Source organism: Brachyhypopomus gauderio, chromosome 2 (genome assembly GCF_052324685.1).
Source record: "Brachyhypopomus gauderio isolate BG-103 chromosome 2, BGAUD_0.2, whole genome shotgun sequence".
NCBI classification, from domain to species: Eukaryota; Metazoa; Chordata; class Actinopteri; order Gymnotiformes; family Hypopomidae; genus Brachyhypopomus; species Brachyhypopomus gauderio.
Window position 1 is genome coordinate 43,478,533 of NC_135212.1, and position 20,207 is coordinate 43,498,739.

The 20,207-nt window shown below is 45.7% G+C and overlaps 2 protein-coding genes across 3 annotated transcripts in view; both read right to left on the bottom strand.

Moving 5' to 3' along the window:
* Positions 1 to 16,506, bottom strand: part of rab11fip4a (RAB11 family interacting protein 4 (class II) a) — a 41,884-nt gene extending 25,378 nt beyond the window's left edge. The window contains exons 1-3 of the mRNA XM_076996762.1: positions 16,208 to 16,506; positions 7,943 to 8,030; positions 4,548 to 4,633 (exon numbers count right to left, since the gene is read on the bottom strand). Coding sequence (XP_076852877.1) covers positions 4,548 to 4,633; positions 7,943 to 8,030; positions 16,208 to 16,360 — 327 coding nt within the window. The 5' untranslated portion in view covers positions 16,361 to 16,506. The remainder of the gene's footprint in view (positions 1 to 4,547; positions 4,634 to 7,942; positions 8,031 to 16,207) is intronic.
* Positions 16,507 to 16,923: 417 nt separating this feature from the next.
* Positions 16,924 to 20,121, bottom strand: coil (coilin p80). 2 transcript variants are annotated; one of them, XM_076996764.1, is made up of 8 exons: positions 19,768 to 20,121; positions 18,577 to 19,639; positions 18,273 to 18,368; positions 18,069 to 18,116; positions 17,798 to 17,867; positions 17,602 to 17,690; positions 17,295 to 17,356; positions 16,924 to 17,130 (listed from the first exon to the last, which is right to left on the bottom strand). In XM_076996764.1, exons 1-7 carry the CDS (start codon positions 20,016 to 20,018, stop codon positions 17,318 to 17,320), a joined length of 1,656 nt encoding a protein of 551 aa, XP_076852879.1. In that variant the 5' UTR covers positions 20,019 to 20,121; the 3' UTR covers positions 16,924 to 17,130; positions 17,295 to 17,317. The 2 variants fall into 2 exon arrangements, with proteins under 2 accessions (XP_076852879.1, XP_076852880.1); XM_076996765.1 differs by lacking the exon at positions 17,295 to 17,356 and having other exon boundaries at positions 19,768 to 20,116.
* Between the last annotated feature and the right edge of the window lie 86 nt (positions 20,122 to 20,207).

The window sequence follows — 20,207 nt, forward strand, 5'->3', positions numbered from 1 at the left end:
AGTGTGGGTCTGTAACTGTAACAGTGTGGGTCTGTAACTGTAACAGTGTGGGTCTGCAACTGTAACAGTGTGGGTCTGCAACTATAACAGTGTGGGTCTGCAACTAACACAATCAGATGCTGCTACACAACCTGCTGTAGTACAGAAACACTCCTGCTTTACTCTATAACCAGGAGTTCTGAACCATTAAACAACAGAGCATCCCATAATGATTTGCGTTATTTAATGAGCAGGTGTGTGTACAGTGCGAGGCTGTGATCGGGAGTGTTCTGTAAGACAGCAGATTCTCATAGTGCACTCAGAGCTATAACAGTCTGGAACCAGCCAGGAGGATCGATCTGGCCACACACACACACACACACACACACACACACACACACACACACACACACACACACACACACACACACACACACACACACACACACACACACACACACACACACACACACACACACACACGCCCCAACTAACTCTCTCTCAATACAGAAAACCTGTGAATCTCTGCATTCTATTACTTGCTTTAAAATGTTCCACACAAGTAATTAGCAAGTCAGATGACAGCAGGAGACAGCATGGAAGAGACACAACCAACAGGCTCCCAGCATGCAGGCTCACTGCAGCTGAGGACATGGCCGTCACTGCGTGTATGAGACGCTCAGGACGAGTGTGAAGGACGAGTGGAGTGAGAGGACGAGGTTTCGTTCTGAACTGTAAGGGAGATGGCAGGTAACGTTCTTACAGGCTTATAGATCTGGTCCCGAACAAAAGCGAGACCCTCACATGATTAGCACAGAGAGAAGGTAGAATCCCCTCATGCACGCACGCACACACACACACGCACACACACGCACACACACACACGCACACACACACACACACACACACACACACACACACACACACACACACACTTTTCAGTCTCTGCCCACTAACATAGCTTATATGAGAACGGCTGCCAGGCACAGAGACACGCCATAAACCCCAACATGTGTGGAACGCAGGGGACCACTGCCTCACACACAACCATTCTTCCACACCTCTGTAACGATTTCTCTCCCTCATTCCAGTCTCCTTTTCAAAGTGTCGTGATAATCCCAGATTAGTCTAGTTTGAAAACATGATGTCCATAGTACGTCAGTAGATTCTAAAGGACCAGTAATCAGATGGAAGTTGATGTATTTCAGTTTGGAGGAAACTATAGATGGATTAATTTTACACCACTCATGAAAACATGGGGCTCGTTTCGGTCCCCTCAGACATGTTGGGAAAAGCAATATATTCTTAGGTCTTCATCACATGCCCTTCTGTCCATCTGATATAGCATAATCAGCACCTGGGAGACGTTCCTGCTGTCTACATAAAGCCCTTCTGCCCTTAACATCACTATTTTATGTCATTCTGTTTCATGAGTTGAGAAATGACACAACCAAAAGCAACAAACGCACACTACTCACCTCTGACAGACTGTAAAAGTGCACACAAGATTTTGATTGCCAAGCAGTTGCTTTCGAACGAATGGAGCGAACCCCGTCAGCACGGTCATCCATCACGATTCTGGAATTTTTCTGTTCTAGAATAATCAAATCTACTGATGACTGCCGAATAACAAACAAAACTCTGGGAAACATGAGAGTGCAGCAGTCAGTACAGCCATCTGGACCTCAACTGAAGTGACACCGACCTCTGCCAGAGTTCACGTGAGGCCGGCCTACCTTGGCACGTGTGCCGTTGGCCGAGCCGGAGCTGCTGGACTGCGGCTGTCTGTCCTGGGCCCGTGTGGGCTTGCAGGGGACAGGGTCACCTAGCCTGGGTACGCCCCAATCCCACTAAGCTGTTTAACTCCTAACTAGCACAGAGGAAGTGACCCGCAGCATAATCTGATCCATATTAAGACACACTCAAGCAATCCCATATAAAGACACACACACAACCTTATGTTCAAACCAGTCCAAGAGTGCTTGCTCTCTTTCTCTGTCTCTCTCTCTCTCACACACACACACACACACACACACACACACACACAGTACATATAAATGCTCACAGAACACAGAATGGATAAAGTAAGGTCAGCCAGTCTATGTAGACACACTGCAGTTATCCACACAGGTCCTTAGATCGCCCACTAATAATGCAGCAGCCTGTTAATACCCAGACTGACCTGGCAACACTGGACAGATTTTAATCAATTAAGAACAATAAAAACTATTGAGAACTAAATTAAGATTTTAATTGCCTTTGTAATTGTTATTGGACAGATGGTAAGATATGAATAACAAAAACTGTTAAAGCTGTCTGATGCAGACATTTAAAGGTCCATAAAACAAACATCAGTTGAACAACTGGCTGGTTTATAGTATAGATTTTAAAACCACACATAAATGCACCGTTACTCACCAGCACAGCACAGACCTACAAACACTGCTGGAGAAACAGCACAGATCTACAAACACTGCTGGAGAAACAGCACAGATCTACAAACACTGCTGGAGAAACAGCACAGACCTACAAACACTGCTGGAGAAACAGCACAGACCTACAAACACTGCTGGAGAAACAGCACAGATCAACAAACACTGCTGGAGAAACAGGACAGATCTACAAACACTGCTGGAGAAACAGCACAGACCTACAAACACTACTGGAGAAAAGAGAGCGCACAGACCTACAAACACTGCTGGAGAAACAGCACAGGTCTACAAATGCCACTGGACAAATCATGTACATCACTTATTCTACTAGTACATACTTCACAGTGTACATCTCTTATTCTACTAGTACATACTTCACAGTGTACATCTCTTATTCTACTAGTACATACTTCACAGTGCACATCTCTTATTCTACTAGTACATACTTCACAGTGCACATCTCTTATTCTACTAGTACATGCTTCAAAAGCTTCAAAGGGACACTGACATTTAGGAAGCTTTGCCTGCCTGTTGGTCTGCCTGATTCACCGTCTCTTTGACCACGTTCACTGTATTCCATTTATTACATCTTGCTTTGGTAACTCTACCTCACACCCAGACAATGTTCAACAACCTGGGTGCAACAGAAAACATTCATTCAGAAACATCATTCTAAGACTGTGTGTTTGATCTCTGATGATGCCACAGTCACCAGAGCAAAATGGGCCGTCCTCGCAAAGTGTGTGTGTGTTTGGGGGGGGCACTGGTATATTCTCTCCCCTCTGTCAGTCACAGCTGGACAATATGTGATTGGCTTGCCCTCCCTGGAAAAGATGCGATTGGCTTGCTCTCTCTGGTCAGCAGGTGTCATGTGATTTACCTAATGGGTCAGAATTGGCTATTGGTAAAATAGGGAGAAAAACTGGGGGGAAATATTTAATAAACTGCAGCATATCAGCATAGCATCTTCAGAACATACACACCCACACCTTAACAGAGCTGCATCTGAACACACACCCACACAAACCTTAACAGAGCTTCATCAGAATATACACTTTAGTACATCATCATGAGAACATACAGTCCTTAACATGATCTGAGGGCGTGGACAGCACACTGTTGCAGTCTGCCATGAACGGGTTTGTCATCTCTCATGTGCAGTAATGAGTAATGAAGTGTGCACGGCACACCACATTGTTCGATAAAAGCATGTCGTGATATACAGAACAGTGCAGTGTTGCTACACACTATATCTCAACACTGCCACCTAGTGGACATGGACTACAACATCTAACTGCTCATTTTGACGAAAGGTATAAAAAGAAGGCAAAAGCAATTGTTGAAGTTGCACATAGTTTGAAATCTGTTCAGTGTTTTATTTTTCACTTCAGTTTTTTTTATTTAGCATACAAGCATCTGAATAAAACACACTGAGTTAAACAAAAAACAAATCTTTCAGAGAGGTAAAGATCCTCAACATGAGCTACAACTGCTACAAAGTAATTTAGAGACATGGTCAATCTGTGAATTATATCTGTGATGTATAATGGCTGTTCAACAATTTGTGTTAAACATTTACAGAACACTACACACATCTCCTGCTCATGTGCAGTCTGTGCTACACACTGTTAACAGCAGTTTCTGCTGTATCACATGACAGTGTAAGGTTGCCTGTGATTTCAACACAGTAAAACACAATTTACACTGCTGAGCTGGTCAGGATTTGTGTACGGCAGTCTACATCAAAACACTAAACTGATCCTGAGGGCAGAACTTCACAAAATGGAGGCGGGAAATCTTGTTTTGTAGAGATATTGACAACAAATACTGAGCACAGATCTGAAATGACTGTTAAAATCAGCCAAACTAATATGAGCTAATCAACCCAGCTGTGCTCTACATGCACAGGTGCACATACGTCAGGTGCACAGGTGAGTCCAAACCTCATGTGTGGTCATGCCGAGGGGAACCTTCTTTTCTTGCACCCAGTCCCACAGGGCCACACACATCCACGCACCACCACCCAACTCATCCACCCACACCTCCACACATCTAGGGAGCAGTGATCTTATTGACAAGGGAAAAAATGATGACTTACTGTTCCAACGGACAGAACGTCCCCCTACACCCGCCTACCTGGTAGTAATAGCCATCGTCTGTCTGGTATGGCTGCCTGTCGATAGTGGGCGTGCCCAGAACAGTCCGCAGTACCTCCTCACAGCCTGGACAGCAGGGAGGCAAAAGAAGCCACAGACGTTCAGTAAACGTAAACATGTAGTGCACAAAAACACAGGTAATCACATCTGGAGCTCAGGACTCCAGCTTTGATTCCCGAGGTTCACACAGACTGATGAGTATCTACACAGTTTCCCTGCAAGTCGGTCTGAATACTCAGGATCTGACAGGTGCTGTAAATGTAATCTATCTAAATGTTATTGGTGGATTAAATCGTTATGACGTAAAGTTGTGAAGAACACCGTCAGCCTTGTGGAATAACCTTTTCACATGAGAATATTTTCTTCCTGTACAGAGTATTAGGCATGGCTACTCCCTCATACACCCAGGAGAGGAGATAGAAGCACAAATAGGAAAAAAATTGTAAATGAACACTCAAATCTTTTAATATTTCAGAAAAAATTAGATAAACCAACAAATAGATTTGCTGTAGATGTGCTATGGGGTAGCATGCTTCTAGTCTTTTCTCTTTCATACACAAATCCATGCACACACCCACCCACACACTCTAAACCCACATGTGAAAAAAATCACAGCTTCATGGATGATCAAAACATGAAAAGAATATGAAAGAATATGTGAATGAATGAAGTTGCACTTATACAGGGCCTTTCACAAAACCATCAACACTCTATAATCAACACACAGCCCTTACATCCAGTCACATGCTGACTGAATGGTTGAGAGGTGTTCTTTCATTATGCACCCTGCGCCACCTGTAGACACAGCCCCGCCCTCACCAGCCCCGCCCTCACCAGCCCCGCCCTCACCAGCCCCGCCCTCCACAGGGAAAAAATAAGTCAAGGCCATGTAGTGAAAAGCCAAAGAGCTCTTACCTTATAAACTAAACTAACAAAGAGCTGAGGTCTGAACTGGCATGCAAAGAGAGAGAGAAAGTGAGAGAGAAAGAGAAAAAGAGAGAGAGAGAGAGCGAGAGAGAGGTCAGTATGTTGAGGTAGGGAACTACAGAATAGGCTCTATTCACAGGGCCCGTTCACATGGCCCGTTCTGGGCAGAGTGCCTGTTCCACTGCCTGCCCGCCACCATGATCCTCTTTAGCCCCATACGCGGTGTGCTGGCGTGGGCACGCTGACCCAGCCTGGCACCCTGCGTGCGCATCCAGCGCTCCAGTCCCCACGGCTGCCAAGGACCCGGACAGGCTCTGCCTGCCATCTGCACACGGCACGCTCAGCGGCCCCTCCCACAGAGAGGACGGGGGTGTCTTAACTCAGCAGCAGCACTGAGCATGCTCAGACATCCGTTGCCAGAACCAGCACAATAAAACAATGAGAGGCTGAATGTAGTGTGTCCTTGGGTTCAATAGCATCAGTGTACCTTTCCAATGTCCCACAACATCAGTATTCTCTTCTGCTATAGAATTTGTATCCTGGTCTAGGTCCCTAATGAACGATGGCAAAGATGATGATAGCAAAACAAACAAAAAACCCTCCCTTGGCAAGGGGAAGCTCCACGAGAGGAGCCAGAGTCGAAGGGGGACACGAGATGGGTCGCCGGGGGAGACGGGATGGGTCGCTGAGAGACAGAGTGCTCAGAAACAAACAAAATCACAACATTGGTTATCAAACATTTTTGCCACGTATGCACTGGACAAACTGTAAACCTACAGTATTTGTGTAGTTTTGCATGTAGAATGCACAAAAGTTTCCCCTCACCGACAGGTGTTTTCTTGCAGTATAGTCAGTCTATGTTGTTCCTGTGGCCAGAAACCACAGACCTGTACATTTCTGAAGTATGTCTATACATACAGAGTGTACTTATTTTTAAATAGTGTAAACATACAGAAAATCCTAGAAGAACAATTCAATATTAAAAGATTCAAATATTTTAGTTTGTGGAATAAAAAAATGTTAAGATTGCGTGGGTATGTGTGCGTACTGACTAACATAAAGCCTTGAGGTACTAGTGTTATCTTCAGATGTAGAAAATTATCTCAACATGAAGTTCAACTGCAAATGCTAACAGCCCATTAGTTTTTTGTCACATAGACCTTAAGAAGTTGCCTGCTCTTTGTGGACAAGCTGTTTCAGTGGTGAGCAGTGGATTACATAATCCAAAGGTTCACCATTGCTCCTTGAAATGTGCATAAAGCTCTATACTGGTGCCATAAATCACATCTAAGCCAATGGAGGACTCTAACTTAACTCAAAATAACTGCCCCACTGGGTTGATTACCATTCTAATGTTTCAGGGCTGCAATTACCTGATTGTCTGACTGTCTTATAAGGGTGCAATCTAGCATAATTTGCTCTGCTTGGGTGCCATTAGTCTTAAAAGCGGCCCTTAAATGAAGGTGGTGTCTGTATCAAAGCAGACTGGATATGGAGGTGGTGTTGGTCTCAAAGCAGACCGGCTATGGAGGTGGTGTCGGTCTCAAAGCAGACCGGTTATGGAGGTGGTGTCCGTCTCAAAGCAGACTGGTTATGGAGGTGGTGTCCGTCTCAAAGCAGACTGGTTATGGAGGTGGTGTCCGTCTCAAAGCAGACTGGTTATGGAGGTGGTGTCCGTCTCAAAGCAGACTGGTTATGGAGGTGGTGTCCGTCTCAAAGCAGACTGGTTATGGAGGTGGTGTCCGTCTCAAAGCAGACTGGTTATGGAGGTGGTGTCCGTCTCAAAGCAGACTGGTTATGGAGGTGGTGTCCGTCTCAAAGCAGACTGGTTATGGAGGTGGTGTCCGTCTCAAAGCAGACTGGTTATGGAGGTGGTGTCCGTCTCAAAGCAGACTGGTTATGGAGGTGGTGTCCGTCTCAAAGCAGACTGGTTATGGAGGTGGTGTCCGTCTCAAAGCAGACTGGTTATGGCGGTGGTGTCCGTCTCAAAGCAGACTGGTTATGGCGGTGGTGTCCGTCTCAAAGCAGACTGGTTATGGAGGTGGTGTCGGTCTCAAAGCAGACTGGTTATGGAGGTGGTGTCGGTCTCAAAGCAGACTGGATATGGCGGTGGTGTCGGTCTCAAAGTAGACTGGACATGGCGGTGGTGTCGGTCTCAAAACAGACTGGTTATGGAGGTGGTGTCGGTCTCAAAGCAGACTGGTTATGGAGGTGGTGACGGTCTCAAAGCAGACTGGACATGGCGGTGGTGTTAGGTGATGGTGCAGACCCCTGAGTGCTGCAACCTGGTGAGTGCAGAATAACTGAACCCACTTCTGGAACCTTCTCAATGTACTTTTCCTTAACTGGTTGTACTTTCTGTACCGATTTATACAGTTTTGCACTTGATGTTCACAAACATGTGGTGTAACAGGAGTAGGAGTGTGTTACAGGAAAGATAACTCTTACCTTTGATGGCAAACACTCCATGGCAGAAGTCTTTGAAGTTGATGCGGCCATGTGCATTGGGATCCAGGTACCTGGCAAACTTCTTCACCTGTGAGAGATGCAGAAACAAACACCCAAGCTCTCATTAACCAGTAAGAAGTACCACCACACCACCATGTGGTACGAACACCACGCACTACAATACGAGACAGCCAGTTTCAATTCATATAGGTCTCACTCAAGGGTGCAAATAACAGGACAAATAAATAAATACGGGTTGAACAGCTATCAAACTAGGAATATGCTGTATAAATATGTTCCTCAGTGGATGCAGGCAGAATGATAAAGAGGACAGTTAAGAGATCTCTCTCCTCTCTCTATCGCCATCAAATTGACAGCTGGCTCAGTGGCACAAAGTAATGCTGATATATCACTGACGCACAACTTCACACCGAATCCAAAACGTCCATGACTTCAGTCTTAAACAACATGAAGGGCAGGTGACCACGACTCAATATTCAACGACTTTTTGTAAGCTGTTGTTTTTAGGTGTAGATAAAATCTGTGCCAGGAAGAAAATGTCTCGATACAGCAGAGATCAGGATATCGTACCTTTTCCCACACAAAGGCAAATCTGAGCTTGGCATCACACCTCCCATCTCTCCATCTCATACACCTCCTTCAAGATGTCAGCCTGTTCTAAATATACTCACCCACAGGAGGCCAAAAACTCAAAGTGTTTTTAACACTCTCTCACCTCTTGAACTTCGCTTCCTGAAAACTTGAATGTGACTCATTGCACTGCCATGGACACAAAGACACTTGGACTGTAAAAGGTCCCAAGGTGCTCCGGGCTCAGATATGTTAGGATGTTGAGGTCAAAGCCATGATTACTGTCTGCAAGCCTTTCAGACCTTTCATGGTTGGAGAAGGAGGAGAAGGCTACATAAACCATCACCTTCCTCACCACACCCTTCCTCATGCCCAGAGACCGACACAGAGCCTCAGAGTGGTTGCAGAGCTCAGGCAGGTGTGTGTGTGTGTGTGTGTGTGTGCGTGTGTGCTAGAAAAGCCTCCAATAACTGTGCATGAGTGAGTGTGGTGGTACAGGACAAAGGTCATTGTGACTAAATAATGTGTGTGTGTGCTTGCATGTGTGTGCTGGTACAGAAGAAGGCCCCGTCTCCATGGCTGCCCTGCTGTAGGCTATATAAAGCGTGTCCCCCGGAGGTTGAGCACAGTGAGAACCCAGAGCAGGACTGTTAAGACAGCAGGACAGTGAAGGGCCAGCTTCTCTCCAGCATCCCACTGCCATCCCACATTCTTCAGTGAGCCGTGTTACATAAGCACATAAGCCACTGCACGTCCAAACCAGCTGATGTGCAGCGCTGCCGTCTAGAAGAACATCGCAGCTGTTCGCTATTGCTACAATTGTTTATTTGTTTGGTTTGTCTGCTACAAAATATCTGCTACAGGAACATCAGACATTTTCCAATGGCAATGTCTCTCACATACGTGAGCAAGCAGAGAACAAACTTTAATGACAGTAGGATTGACAAGCGTATCTCAGAGCTGAGGACTTGGGGGTGGGGGGGAGTGGCATTGTAGATGGGGCAGGACTAGTGCAGGGGGGTGTGGCATTGTAGATGGGGCAGGACTAGTGCAGGGGGGTGTGTCATTGTAGATGGGGCAGGACTAGTGCAGGGGGGTGTGGCATTGTAGATGGGGCAGGACTAGTGCAGGGGGGTGTGTCATTGTAGATGGGGCAGGACTAGTGCAGGGGGGTGTGTCATTGTAGATGGGGCAGGACTAGTGCAGGGGGGTGTGTCATTGTAGATGGGGCAGGACTAGTGCAGGGGGGTGTGTCATTGTAGATGGGGCAGGACTAGTGCAGGGGGGTGTGTCATTGTAGATGGGGCAGGACTAGTGCAGGGGGGTGTGTCATTGTAGATGGGGCAGGACTAGTGCAGGGGGGGGGGGGTGTCATTGTAGATGGGGCAGGACTAGTGCAGGGGGGGGGGGTGTCATTGTAGATGGGGCAGGACTAGTGCAGGGGGGTGTGTCATTGTAGATGGGGCAGGACTAGTGCAGGGGGGTGTGTCATTGTAGATGGGGCAGGACTAGTGCAGGGGGGTGTGTCATTGTAGATGGGGCAGGACTAGTGCAGGGGGGTGTGTCATTGTAGATGGGGCAGGACTAGTGCAGGGGGGTGTGTCATTGTAGATGGGGCAGGACTAGTACAGGGGGGTGTGTCATTGTAGATGGGGGCAAAGTCCCTATAGAAGCACCTGCACGGGCCAGAACATGTTTAACAATGATAGCCTACTGCAGAACACACATACACAAATAGTGCATACAAATCACCGCTATCACACACAAACAAACAGGATCAGTGAAAAATGGGGAAGAGAGAGAGAGAGGGAGAAAGAGGGAGGAATAAAGGGAGACAAAGGAGAGAGATGAAAGAGAGAGAGATGAAGGAACAGATAGGAGAAATGTAGATGGTATGAGAGATCAAATATGAAGGACTAGGGCTTAAGAACATTACTGGTGGAAGGTCGTGGAAGGTCGTGGAAGGTCGTGGAAGGGGAACAGGAGACCAATATTTTTAAAACATAGTGAGAAGAACAAAATCAAAAGAAGAGAAGGGCAGATGATGGAGGAGTATGAAGTCAGAAAAGACAGATGATGCAGAAATGCTTCCTGCTATGCAACTCACACACACAGTGTGTGTGTGTGTGTGTGTGTGTGTGGAGGGGGCATCAGTACCGACTGCCACACAGTGACACAGGCTTGTTTGTGACATCAGTTCCAGCAGAGCACTGGACTCCACACGGTCACTGGCACCACACACAGTATATTGTACGTGTTGGTGGGTGGAGTCAGCTGCATTTCTGCATTTACTTCATTATAGAAGTAATGGTATATCTCCACCGAGAATGAAACACCCTAACACATGTGAAGTTAATACACGCTGAGTGCCACCAGTCTCATCTGGATCACCATTCTAGACATGACAATGACAACTAAATCCTCTCACCTGTCCTGTCCTCCGCGTACCTGAGTCACCAAACACGTTAGCCACTCCATCTTTATCGTTTACTTTCTCCACTAGCCTGTGCTCTGTGCATCCACAGCCACTAACTAGTCCTTTCATCTACTTCAACTACTACCTTTGCTTACAGCGGCTAAAACCAAATTCCACAAGCAAGGATGTGGCGCATCTTTCTACATATCCCATAATACCTAGCTCTAGGCTACCTAAAGCAATGCACAGTGGGACTTGTAGGGTTTTTTTTTTTTTAAACCTATATCAGCTATATTTATAGCCTTCGCTCACTGTCCAATTGCTTTATTAGCATCACTACTGGATAATGAAAAAACATTTATGTGCCTATTATCAAACAAACAAGTGAGCCAAGTACCCGATTATGCCTCCCTGTGTGGTCATCTAGCTTAAGACAGCAAGCCAAACTAGAACCACCACAAGTTTCAACTTATCTGGTTTAAATGACTTATCTGTGCTGTTAACAGCCTTCACCATTACGTCCTGTAGCCCTAAACGTGCCGTTTATGATTTAATGCTGTACTATATAAATCAACCTAAATGTGAAACTGGTTTCTCCATTATAGAAGGTATAAATTCTCCTTCCTTAAACAAAATCCTGCACAGGTTTCCCTTTTTAGACTTCCCAGGTCTAACATTCATCTGAGCCCACATAAGATCATCACGGATCTTCTCCAACCATTGCTGGGAACATGGCACAGTTGTTGTGAGCACCGTCGTGCATGTATGCCCTGATATCATCCTGTAGCCTGCCTCTATCTACAACCCACTTACAAGCTCTAATGACCAGCTCCGTCCCCATGATAAATGCTAATGGTGAAGTGGTACAGCTGGCCATTATACCCATTTCCAATCGCTTCCAGGATGTAATTAACTCTCCTGCATTAAAACAAAACTGAATATCCTCAAATGAAGCCTTCATAAGCCTAGTAATCCTCTGCGGTAGGTTGAAGAACCCAAATGACTCCCGCCAGAGGATGTGTGGTACAGAGCCATATGCATTATCCAGATCTATGAGAAGCAACATGCAATGGCTGAAATCCCTTCACTGATGTATCTTTTAATTTGCACAATTTTAAATACGCAGCCAGTCTCTGTATGATCACACCCAAGGAAATCTTATCTTCCAAATTAAGAAAGCTAAAACTGCGCTATAGCCACAACACCCTTGGCCCCGATGCTGAACTCGCCTTTACATGATGCATCGTGTCTTCCCCTCTGCTGGGCTCACATCCGTTTGCCACACTACAGCGCACACTAGAAGAATATTCAGCTCCTTAGCCTTAACTTTATCAGAACACACACACTCAAGGTGCTCCTCTAAATCCTTCTCTGTAACCTTCAGCCAGATTCCTCCTTACTAAATAAGGCCTTCACGAACTTAAGACAGCCACCCTCCTCACTTTCTTCAAGACCTCAGCTCTTCTCAACACTGCCAGCCTATCCTGCGCTCACCTCCACTGCTTTCTAAATGACCTTAAACTCCTGAACGAGTCTGTGTGTCTATGTGCAGTCGTGACTTAAATATTGTCTTGTTTTTTTTTTCGTTTCCTGCCAAATACCAAATCTTGTCATCCCAAATTCACACATAACCTGACCCAAGATGTTCAGGTTGAACCCTCCAAACCACCATTATACACTCAGAGAATCATCAACATGTCTCCAGACCAGCTTGTCTGCTGCACCTGGCCGTCATTCCTTTTCTTCACCTCCTCCTCCTCTCCAACACTCGTAATGTCAGTTTGCTCTCCCTCACCTTCCTGTATGCTGGATTTCGTAATGGTATTAAAGATAGAATCACTGCTAAAAACTCTCTTAATGGTGATTACATCGCAGCTGTGTGAAAGTCATGGTCATGCAGTCACCCCTCTGCTGGTTTTTTTTTACAATGACTGCAGAGTTTGTAATAACTTACACCAGGGGTGTTTGTACATGCATCTCTGACCTTGTAGCACAAGTTAAGCCTTTCGCTCTCATATGAGATGAGCTCATGCTAGCTGCTCAATCTGCACTAGGCACAGAGAACGCGAGCTGGAGTTCCACTGGAGCAAGCATGACTCGGTGCTAATGTCCAGGAGCTGCATGCACTGCAATTCATTAGTACACCAAATTAAAATGCGTAAAGAAACCCAATTAAACACTTTGCTTGGTCACACAAAACAGCATCTCAGTCAGCACCAGGGCCGAGTTGGAGAGCTGATGCCTGCAGCCATCCAACTGCTCATGACCCCATTTACACACAACTAACCCCCAGCCACCAGCACCTATCACAGAGCTTTCATGCTTCTGTAAAGGCTTTACTGCTTGTATAATCCACACATCGGTTTTGGTATTTCCCTGTCCTGAGCACTGACAGTAGATACGAGTGCGAGTCTCACTGAAACAGCCATTGTAGCAGCTTAGCTCAAAATCCACAGAAACAGCGAAAATAGGCCTGGGATTCTGACCGCAATTAAGCTAACCTATATAACCAGGCACTTTCATTAACAATTCATTACATGTGAATAGAGAACACACCACCAGGCAATGATGATGTATTTCGTTAGTTCTGCATCAGTGATGTTTTCCTGTGCGCTCAGGGTGAATGAATGCATTGTTTTGATCCAAAATGCGAGTAATTATATTAAGTGTCAGCACCACTCTGACATCTCATTGGTTCAACTCCTCTCCTGTGTATCTCTGCTGTCCTTCACAGCACCTCAACATAGAACAGATGTTTGACACATTTCATTATAATAAAGTGTGTTTCTACAACATGAACTGGAATCAGGTAAACACACCTTCAATACACCTGAATAGAAGGCACAGGCTATTTTCCCTATACACAATATAGCCATGCAATTAATCCAGTTTCTTCAAAACCAGATTTTGTTCAAATCTTTTCAGTCCTGAAACAGCCATGTCCCTTTTCCCAGGCTCCCCTGTGACATAACACCGTCAGGCATCCACAGTAGCAGGAGCCATGAAACAAGCTTAATGACCTGGGCCATCACAGGCTAGGGCTCACTGGGGGAGCTCATAATCACTTAGCACGCCGACGGTGCCTGTCGGAGAAAGGTCAACCAGGGAGCACCAGGTAGAGTTGGATAATGGACGCCTTCACAAACGACGAACGCAGAGTTAACGAGGCCGTGCTTGTTTCGATTATTCCCCCTCGTGTTGCTGGTGGCGTTGCTCATGGACTTAATGCCACCTGTTCAGCCCAGCAGGGCCACCGGCACACCAGGGAAACACACCAACACGTTACACAAAAGACATTTTATCTGGACAGCTTTGGAAAAGGTCTGTTCTTTATAAATGTCAGTCAGGCTCACTGGACGACTTCCTCTTCCTGCAGGTAGTTTACTGCAACCCCATCATAAATGCTAGCAATAGCTATAAAACAGGTAAACTCCGACACCGACAACACTCATGCAAATGCGTCAAAGATGAACTCTGCTATCGAGATGCTGAGTTACGTTCATGACGTGCGAGTATAGCTTCTTGCACAAAGAACAAATATGTCAGAACACACAAACGCATCTGAACTCACATTAAAAATCGAATCAAATCAATGTTTGAGCCATGCACAATATAATGGCCCATTACTCATGGGTACTGGAGAAAACCTCCCCATTGAACAGAGTTCTGCAGACTGCTATAAAATGGGACAGACTGTGCAAATTCAACAGACTGTGCTCTGCGAAGTAATATTATCTGATATACGTTTATGTTTTACTGCAAATGTAGATGCAAAAAAAAAAAAAAAAAAAAATCTAATGTTTAATTCGGAATGCAGATTAAAGAGAGCACAACATTACAGTAATGCTGCAGCACAATTATAGCCCCATCACAAGAATTAATCTATGGGAATTAATAAGTGCACAATATCCCCATGCGTCCCCAATGCATTTTAAAATATCACAGTTTGTCTCTGGAAATGATTCCACATGTGACCCGTTTCATCACTTTAAACACAGAAGACATTGTCTTGATATTGCATTTGAATTGATTTTGGATTATATTCAGAAAAGTTCATGATTAGCTTCTCATCAATTAATTCAACTGCACTTTTTCACCTATGCAATTTTAATCTTTTCATCCAATTTCTTATTACTTTTGCTTGATTGCATCATATTATAAATGTTCTTATCTGTTTAATTCCTTATATTTTTAAAAATAATTATCTTGTAATTATTTTATACTTTTACCTGTAATGCATCGCCTTGTGCGCCTTGTTTCTTTTTCAGCAAAAAAGGAAAAGGTGCTATAAAAACAAAACATGCTTCACTATGCCAGCTATATTAGTGATATGAACTGCTACGGGAAAAACTCTTTGCCAAGAATTTGCTCAACAGTTCCAACCAACATTTTGATCCCTAATCACACCAGTCTCCAAACCTAGACAGTTGGACTAGGAAGAAAAAAAACACATTTATAACCAAAATGGCACCTTCCTCTTCATACTTTAGAAGGTTGAAATACCAGCAAGATAGCAAAGCTCTAAATTCATGTTCTGCGTGTTCCAGTTAATTTTTCATGCACAATGAAACAGGTAGGCTAAACATTTCTCAAAATGTATGCTTGTTTATTTCTTGCAATACCACATTTGCAGTAACAACCTTAATAACGAATTTTAAAGTATTTTCAGCCACAATTCAATAATTGTTTAATTAGACGAGTAATCTTCACAGAATCAAATGTAACACTGAACACTGGCTAAAGGTTCAAATATTGCTAAGAAAGGTATGACTGGTGTGTTGGTGGTTTGTTTACGGCTTGTAGGTGGTTTGAGTTAATTATTTATATTAATTAATACGTTTGAAATGATTAGTTTTCATTTCGGCTGTGTTGGTAGGCTTCTATTTTTTTCAAGGTTAACAGTTTACCAACAAAACAAAACATGCATACAAACATGAAAATATCCTGCTTTTAAAATTAATGTTTGACTATAGTTAGATATAGCAAAATTCATGTTTGTATACTTTAACAGATGAAAACAAGAGGTGTCGTGAAGAAAAAAAAGTGACTATCAGAGGCCTGATAACGAATATGAATAACCCAAATAAGAATCCGTAAAGTGTGAAGACAACCTGTTCGACGAGCCCGAACACGCGTATTTATTACCGAAACCTCAGATAGATACCACCTACACCAAGACCTCCACAACCATCATCTCCATTTTAAAACCCTTGGCCATCATTCGTATTTCCCGTTCTTAATAAATCATGATTGCTCGCCTCATCTCCTTGAGCGAACTGGAGACCGAGGTCCACGAAGTGTTCGACCCGAATGTATCCATCAGCGTCCTCGTCGCACACGTCGAAGACCTCCCTCAGCTTCTTCAGAAACACCACCAGCTGCTCCTGGTCGGGGGAGAAGCTGCAGTCCATCGCGGTGAAGCGTTTGTGTGAAAGACGCGTTAAAAAAGATGCCGTGGTTAGCTGCAGCCCGCCGCGGGCGCCATCATCTCCGCGCTCCTCCGTCTCGCCATAGACTGCTCGGCTCGGGCTGATACGTTGTTACCCCCCCCACTCACCGCCGTGACATCACCGCCACGCTTGTGGACGGGACGCACCACCTGCCTCCGGGGGGGGGGGGGGGGGGGGGGGGGGGGGGGGGGGCGTGACGTGCATCCATGAATCACTCACACCTCTTTTGAAATGGGTCTACACTTTATGTCTATCAAATACGTTGTTCAAAATACAAGTTTAAGGGTTAGTCGGTGTTGGAGAACAAAAAAAAAAACAGATACGTTTTAACCTTGTAAATCCTGTAGCGCTTTGTGACATGTGTTGTGAAAAGCGCTATACAAATAAACTTTGATTTGATTAAAAACCTAGAACGTAGGTAGGCAATTCAGGTAGGCAGTTATGATTTGCATCTAATGTTTGCAAAACAGTACGTTGTGGGTTTTACGCGCGCGCGCACACACAAACAACCACATTACTATAAATGTGTATAAAATAACATTTATTCAACCAATATACACAGCATTTTTTATAAACATATCACAAAACAAAAGTGCCACTTAAGAATGAAAAACTGGATTAAAATACAAATTCCTCGGGCTCGCGGCCGGTTTGCCGCCACCTTCCTTCCTTCAGCCCGTGTTCTCCATAATGAGTCTAGGATCGAGCAAAGAGTCCCAGCGTTCGGTCACCTGCAGAACAGACATCACAGACAGGGCTGTTACAGTACGGCCCAGTACACGCACAGGCGTTTCACAGACGTTCCTTATTCAGGCTTTGGATGGCTTAGCCACATAATGATTGATATTCGGAACATCAGTGTAAAGACTCAACACATTGAAATGCTGCACAGGACCTTATGCATTGCACGAGAATTCCTCATTTTATCTCCACTGTCCTTCTCAGTCCTGTGCAATCCTGTCCACACCCACACGCACAAGCTCACTCGTGAGTACACACACACACACACACACGCGCGCACACATTCATACGCAAGCAAAGCTTTACAACTACAATGACTCAGTCTCTTGTTCATGACAGGTCTGCATTTATGCTGTTAGCATTTTCCCTGCTCATTCTGGCAAACCTCTGGTTCAGCTCCAAGTCTAAACAAAAGTGACCCCTTCTGCATCTCACTGGGTCCTCCTGGAGGCTGGATTTACCTGAGAGCCTTGTGTGATCGCATACTCCACTCGCTCTGAGCCATCTGGATTCTGATACACCAGATCAAACTTGCCGGGCTCAGATCGGGCTGCATCACACAAGCACGAAGAGTGATCAGACGAAACAGTGATCAAGAATCAGCAAAGTGTTCACACTCTTGCAATTTAGTGACACTAATGACAACGCGGGGTTTACCTTGAGCTCGAGTGAGAAGTTGCAGTTCAATCATGTTCGTGGCATGATTGAAACCCAGTATTTTCCCTTCCTGTAAGGAGCAACAACATACAACTTCCATCGAACACCAGTGCCACTACAAATCAATAAGAGCCACTATGCATCTACTTTAATTTCACTTCACAGGGACATCATAAGGAACTTTTAATTTTACATAGCTGGAATACCCATTTTATAAATCACACCTTTCTAGAAAACCTAATTTATGATCAAACGCTTCCAGAAAACTTACTTTATATCCAGACACCTCTGGTGTATAGCTCTCTGTGAGCTCCAAGAGCTGTCAAAACACAAAAGAAGCCTTATTTAAAGACATGGGCAGATGAATGAAGGATCTTTGTGATGGTTGAAGACCGGTTTTCCTCTACATACAAACTAAACAAAGGTTGGTCCCCAATGGGACCAAAGGCCCAAGACTTTTCTCCTGCAGGGATACCTTAAAGGCGATCTTCTGGCCCACCGCTGGAGGGGCTGCCAATAGGGGCAGGAGGCTGTAGTCTTGTTTGGGCACATGCGTGGTCTCCACAGGGTTCTACAGCATACACAAGAGACAAAACAAATAAGGAAGGAAAAATGTAAATGGATATATAAATAGATACATAAGAACCTGGACCAATGAGGCATGTTGGGGGGTGTATGGTGCTTATCTTGCCTAGTTCTAGCTCACAGGCCTGTAATGTTCCTTCTGAATCTTATCCTGCAGGATTTGGTCTGTATTACTCATTGCTTCACATACGTACCTGCAGAACCAGGCTTTTGTTGGTCTGAGAATCCTCCTGGTTCTTCAGCTCCCTGCTCTCATAGTTATAATGAAAGCCTTGTTTCCAGGGAGTGCCCCTGGCCTTCCCATAGCCGCCCCGACCTCCGCCCCGACCTCTGCCCCTCTCCACGCCCCGCGGGTCCCCTCGGCCCCTGCCCGCCGCCACACCCCCGCGGTGGGTGACTCCGGCAGGGGTCAGTCCCATGGCCTGCGGGTTGGGCCTCCTGATCACCAGCTCCGTCTCGCTGCTGCTGTAGGAGTCAGAGCTCTCAGGTTTCCTTTGGGGCTGTTTCCCTACAGGGGTGGACAGAGCAGACGGGTCACCCTGTTCCTTTTGGGATGATGAAGCCACAACAGGGGGTGTCTTAGCCGGAGCCTGTGCCCTGTTGAGAGGCATTGGCGATGATGACGATGACGACGAATCTGACGAAGGCTGCCTGTGCACCATGGGCAGCGCTTTAGGCGTATTAGTGATGAGGGGTTTTGGTCCGGCACGAGATGGATTCACAGGGAAGCTGGCTTTGCCTGCAGCGGGTGCAGCCTCAGACGACGACAAGTCGGACGATGAGCTGAAGTTTCCCGTCTCTGCAGTAGGCACACTGGTTACTGCCACCGCCTTCTTGGTCGTGGCTTTGAGTTTGGGTGGAGGAGGCTTCCGCAGAGCATCCTCGCTGCTGTCTGAGGAGTCGGCGGTGTCGATACGTTTCCCAGCCGAGGCAGCTGGTTCCCTGTTGGTAGCGACGTTACTGCATTTGTCAGGCGGGGTCTTGGGGGCAGCCACGCCGGCACGCACACATTCAGCCTCGGGATGCTTCTCTACCTTCTCCTCCTCCTTCTTCTTCTTCCTCTTCTTTTTTTCCTTTCCCCCTCTTTTCTTGCCTTTATCAGCGAACCCATTTACTTGGTTTTCTACGTGTTTCTTCTTTGTTGGTGCTGGAGATGCATCCTCCTCCTGTTCTTCATCTCGACATCTCTTCTTGCCTGCAGTGCTGTTGTGTTCCCACGCCCCTGCATTCTCCCAGCAAACACTAGAAACCTTCACCCTGTCAATAAGCAAAGAAAGTGTCTGCCAAATATTTTGCCATAACTAAAAACATACCCACACGGAATGCAATATATGGAATTAAATAAAAAAAATCAACCAGAGCAGACGTCATGCACCTGTGGTTACCTTATGCTGTCATTGTCCCGGATCACGTAAATGCTCTCCGATGGAGGAACGTAACAATCTTCAATGAACAAGTCTAAAACAGTTTTGCGGCTGTAGTCAAATTTTTCCCTAATCAGGCCGGCGAGGTCTGCAGCGTAGCGGCACTTGTTCAAATCGACCAGCAGCCAGCTCATGCGGCAGTCTGGCAACGACGGCGGAGAATAGTCAAAATACAGTTTAACCCGAACCGCGTTTAGACAAGTGGCGGCCATTTCTGTGTATAGAGCGACGGCGCCGTAACCCCGCCGCTCCTTCTTATCACCGCACCGCCCTCTAGCGGCGCGGAAGAGAACATACGGTCTCTGGTATAGAGAGACGGCGCCGTAACCCCGCCGCTCCTTCTTATCACCGCACCGCCCTCTAGCGGCGAGGAAGAGAACATACGGTCTCTGGTATAGAGA

Excerpts from the sequence above, each read along its gene's own strand:
- coil (XM_076996765.1), bottom strand. The coding sequence starts at position 20,018 with ATGGCCGCCACTTGTCTAAACGCGGTTCGGGTTAAACTGTATTTTGAC. Across the intron at positions 18,369-18,576 it reads ACAAAAGCCTGGTTCTGCAG|AACCCTGTGGAGACCACGCA; the intron begins GTACGTATGTGA and ends TGTATGCTGTAG. Across the intron at positions 17,691-17,797 it reads ACTTCTCACTCGAGCTCAAG|CCCGATCTGAGCCCGGCAAG; the intron begins GTAAACCCCGCG and ends TGTGTGATGCAG.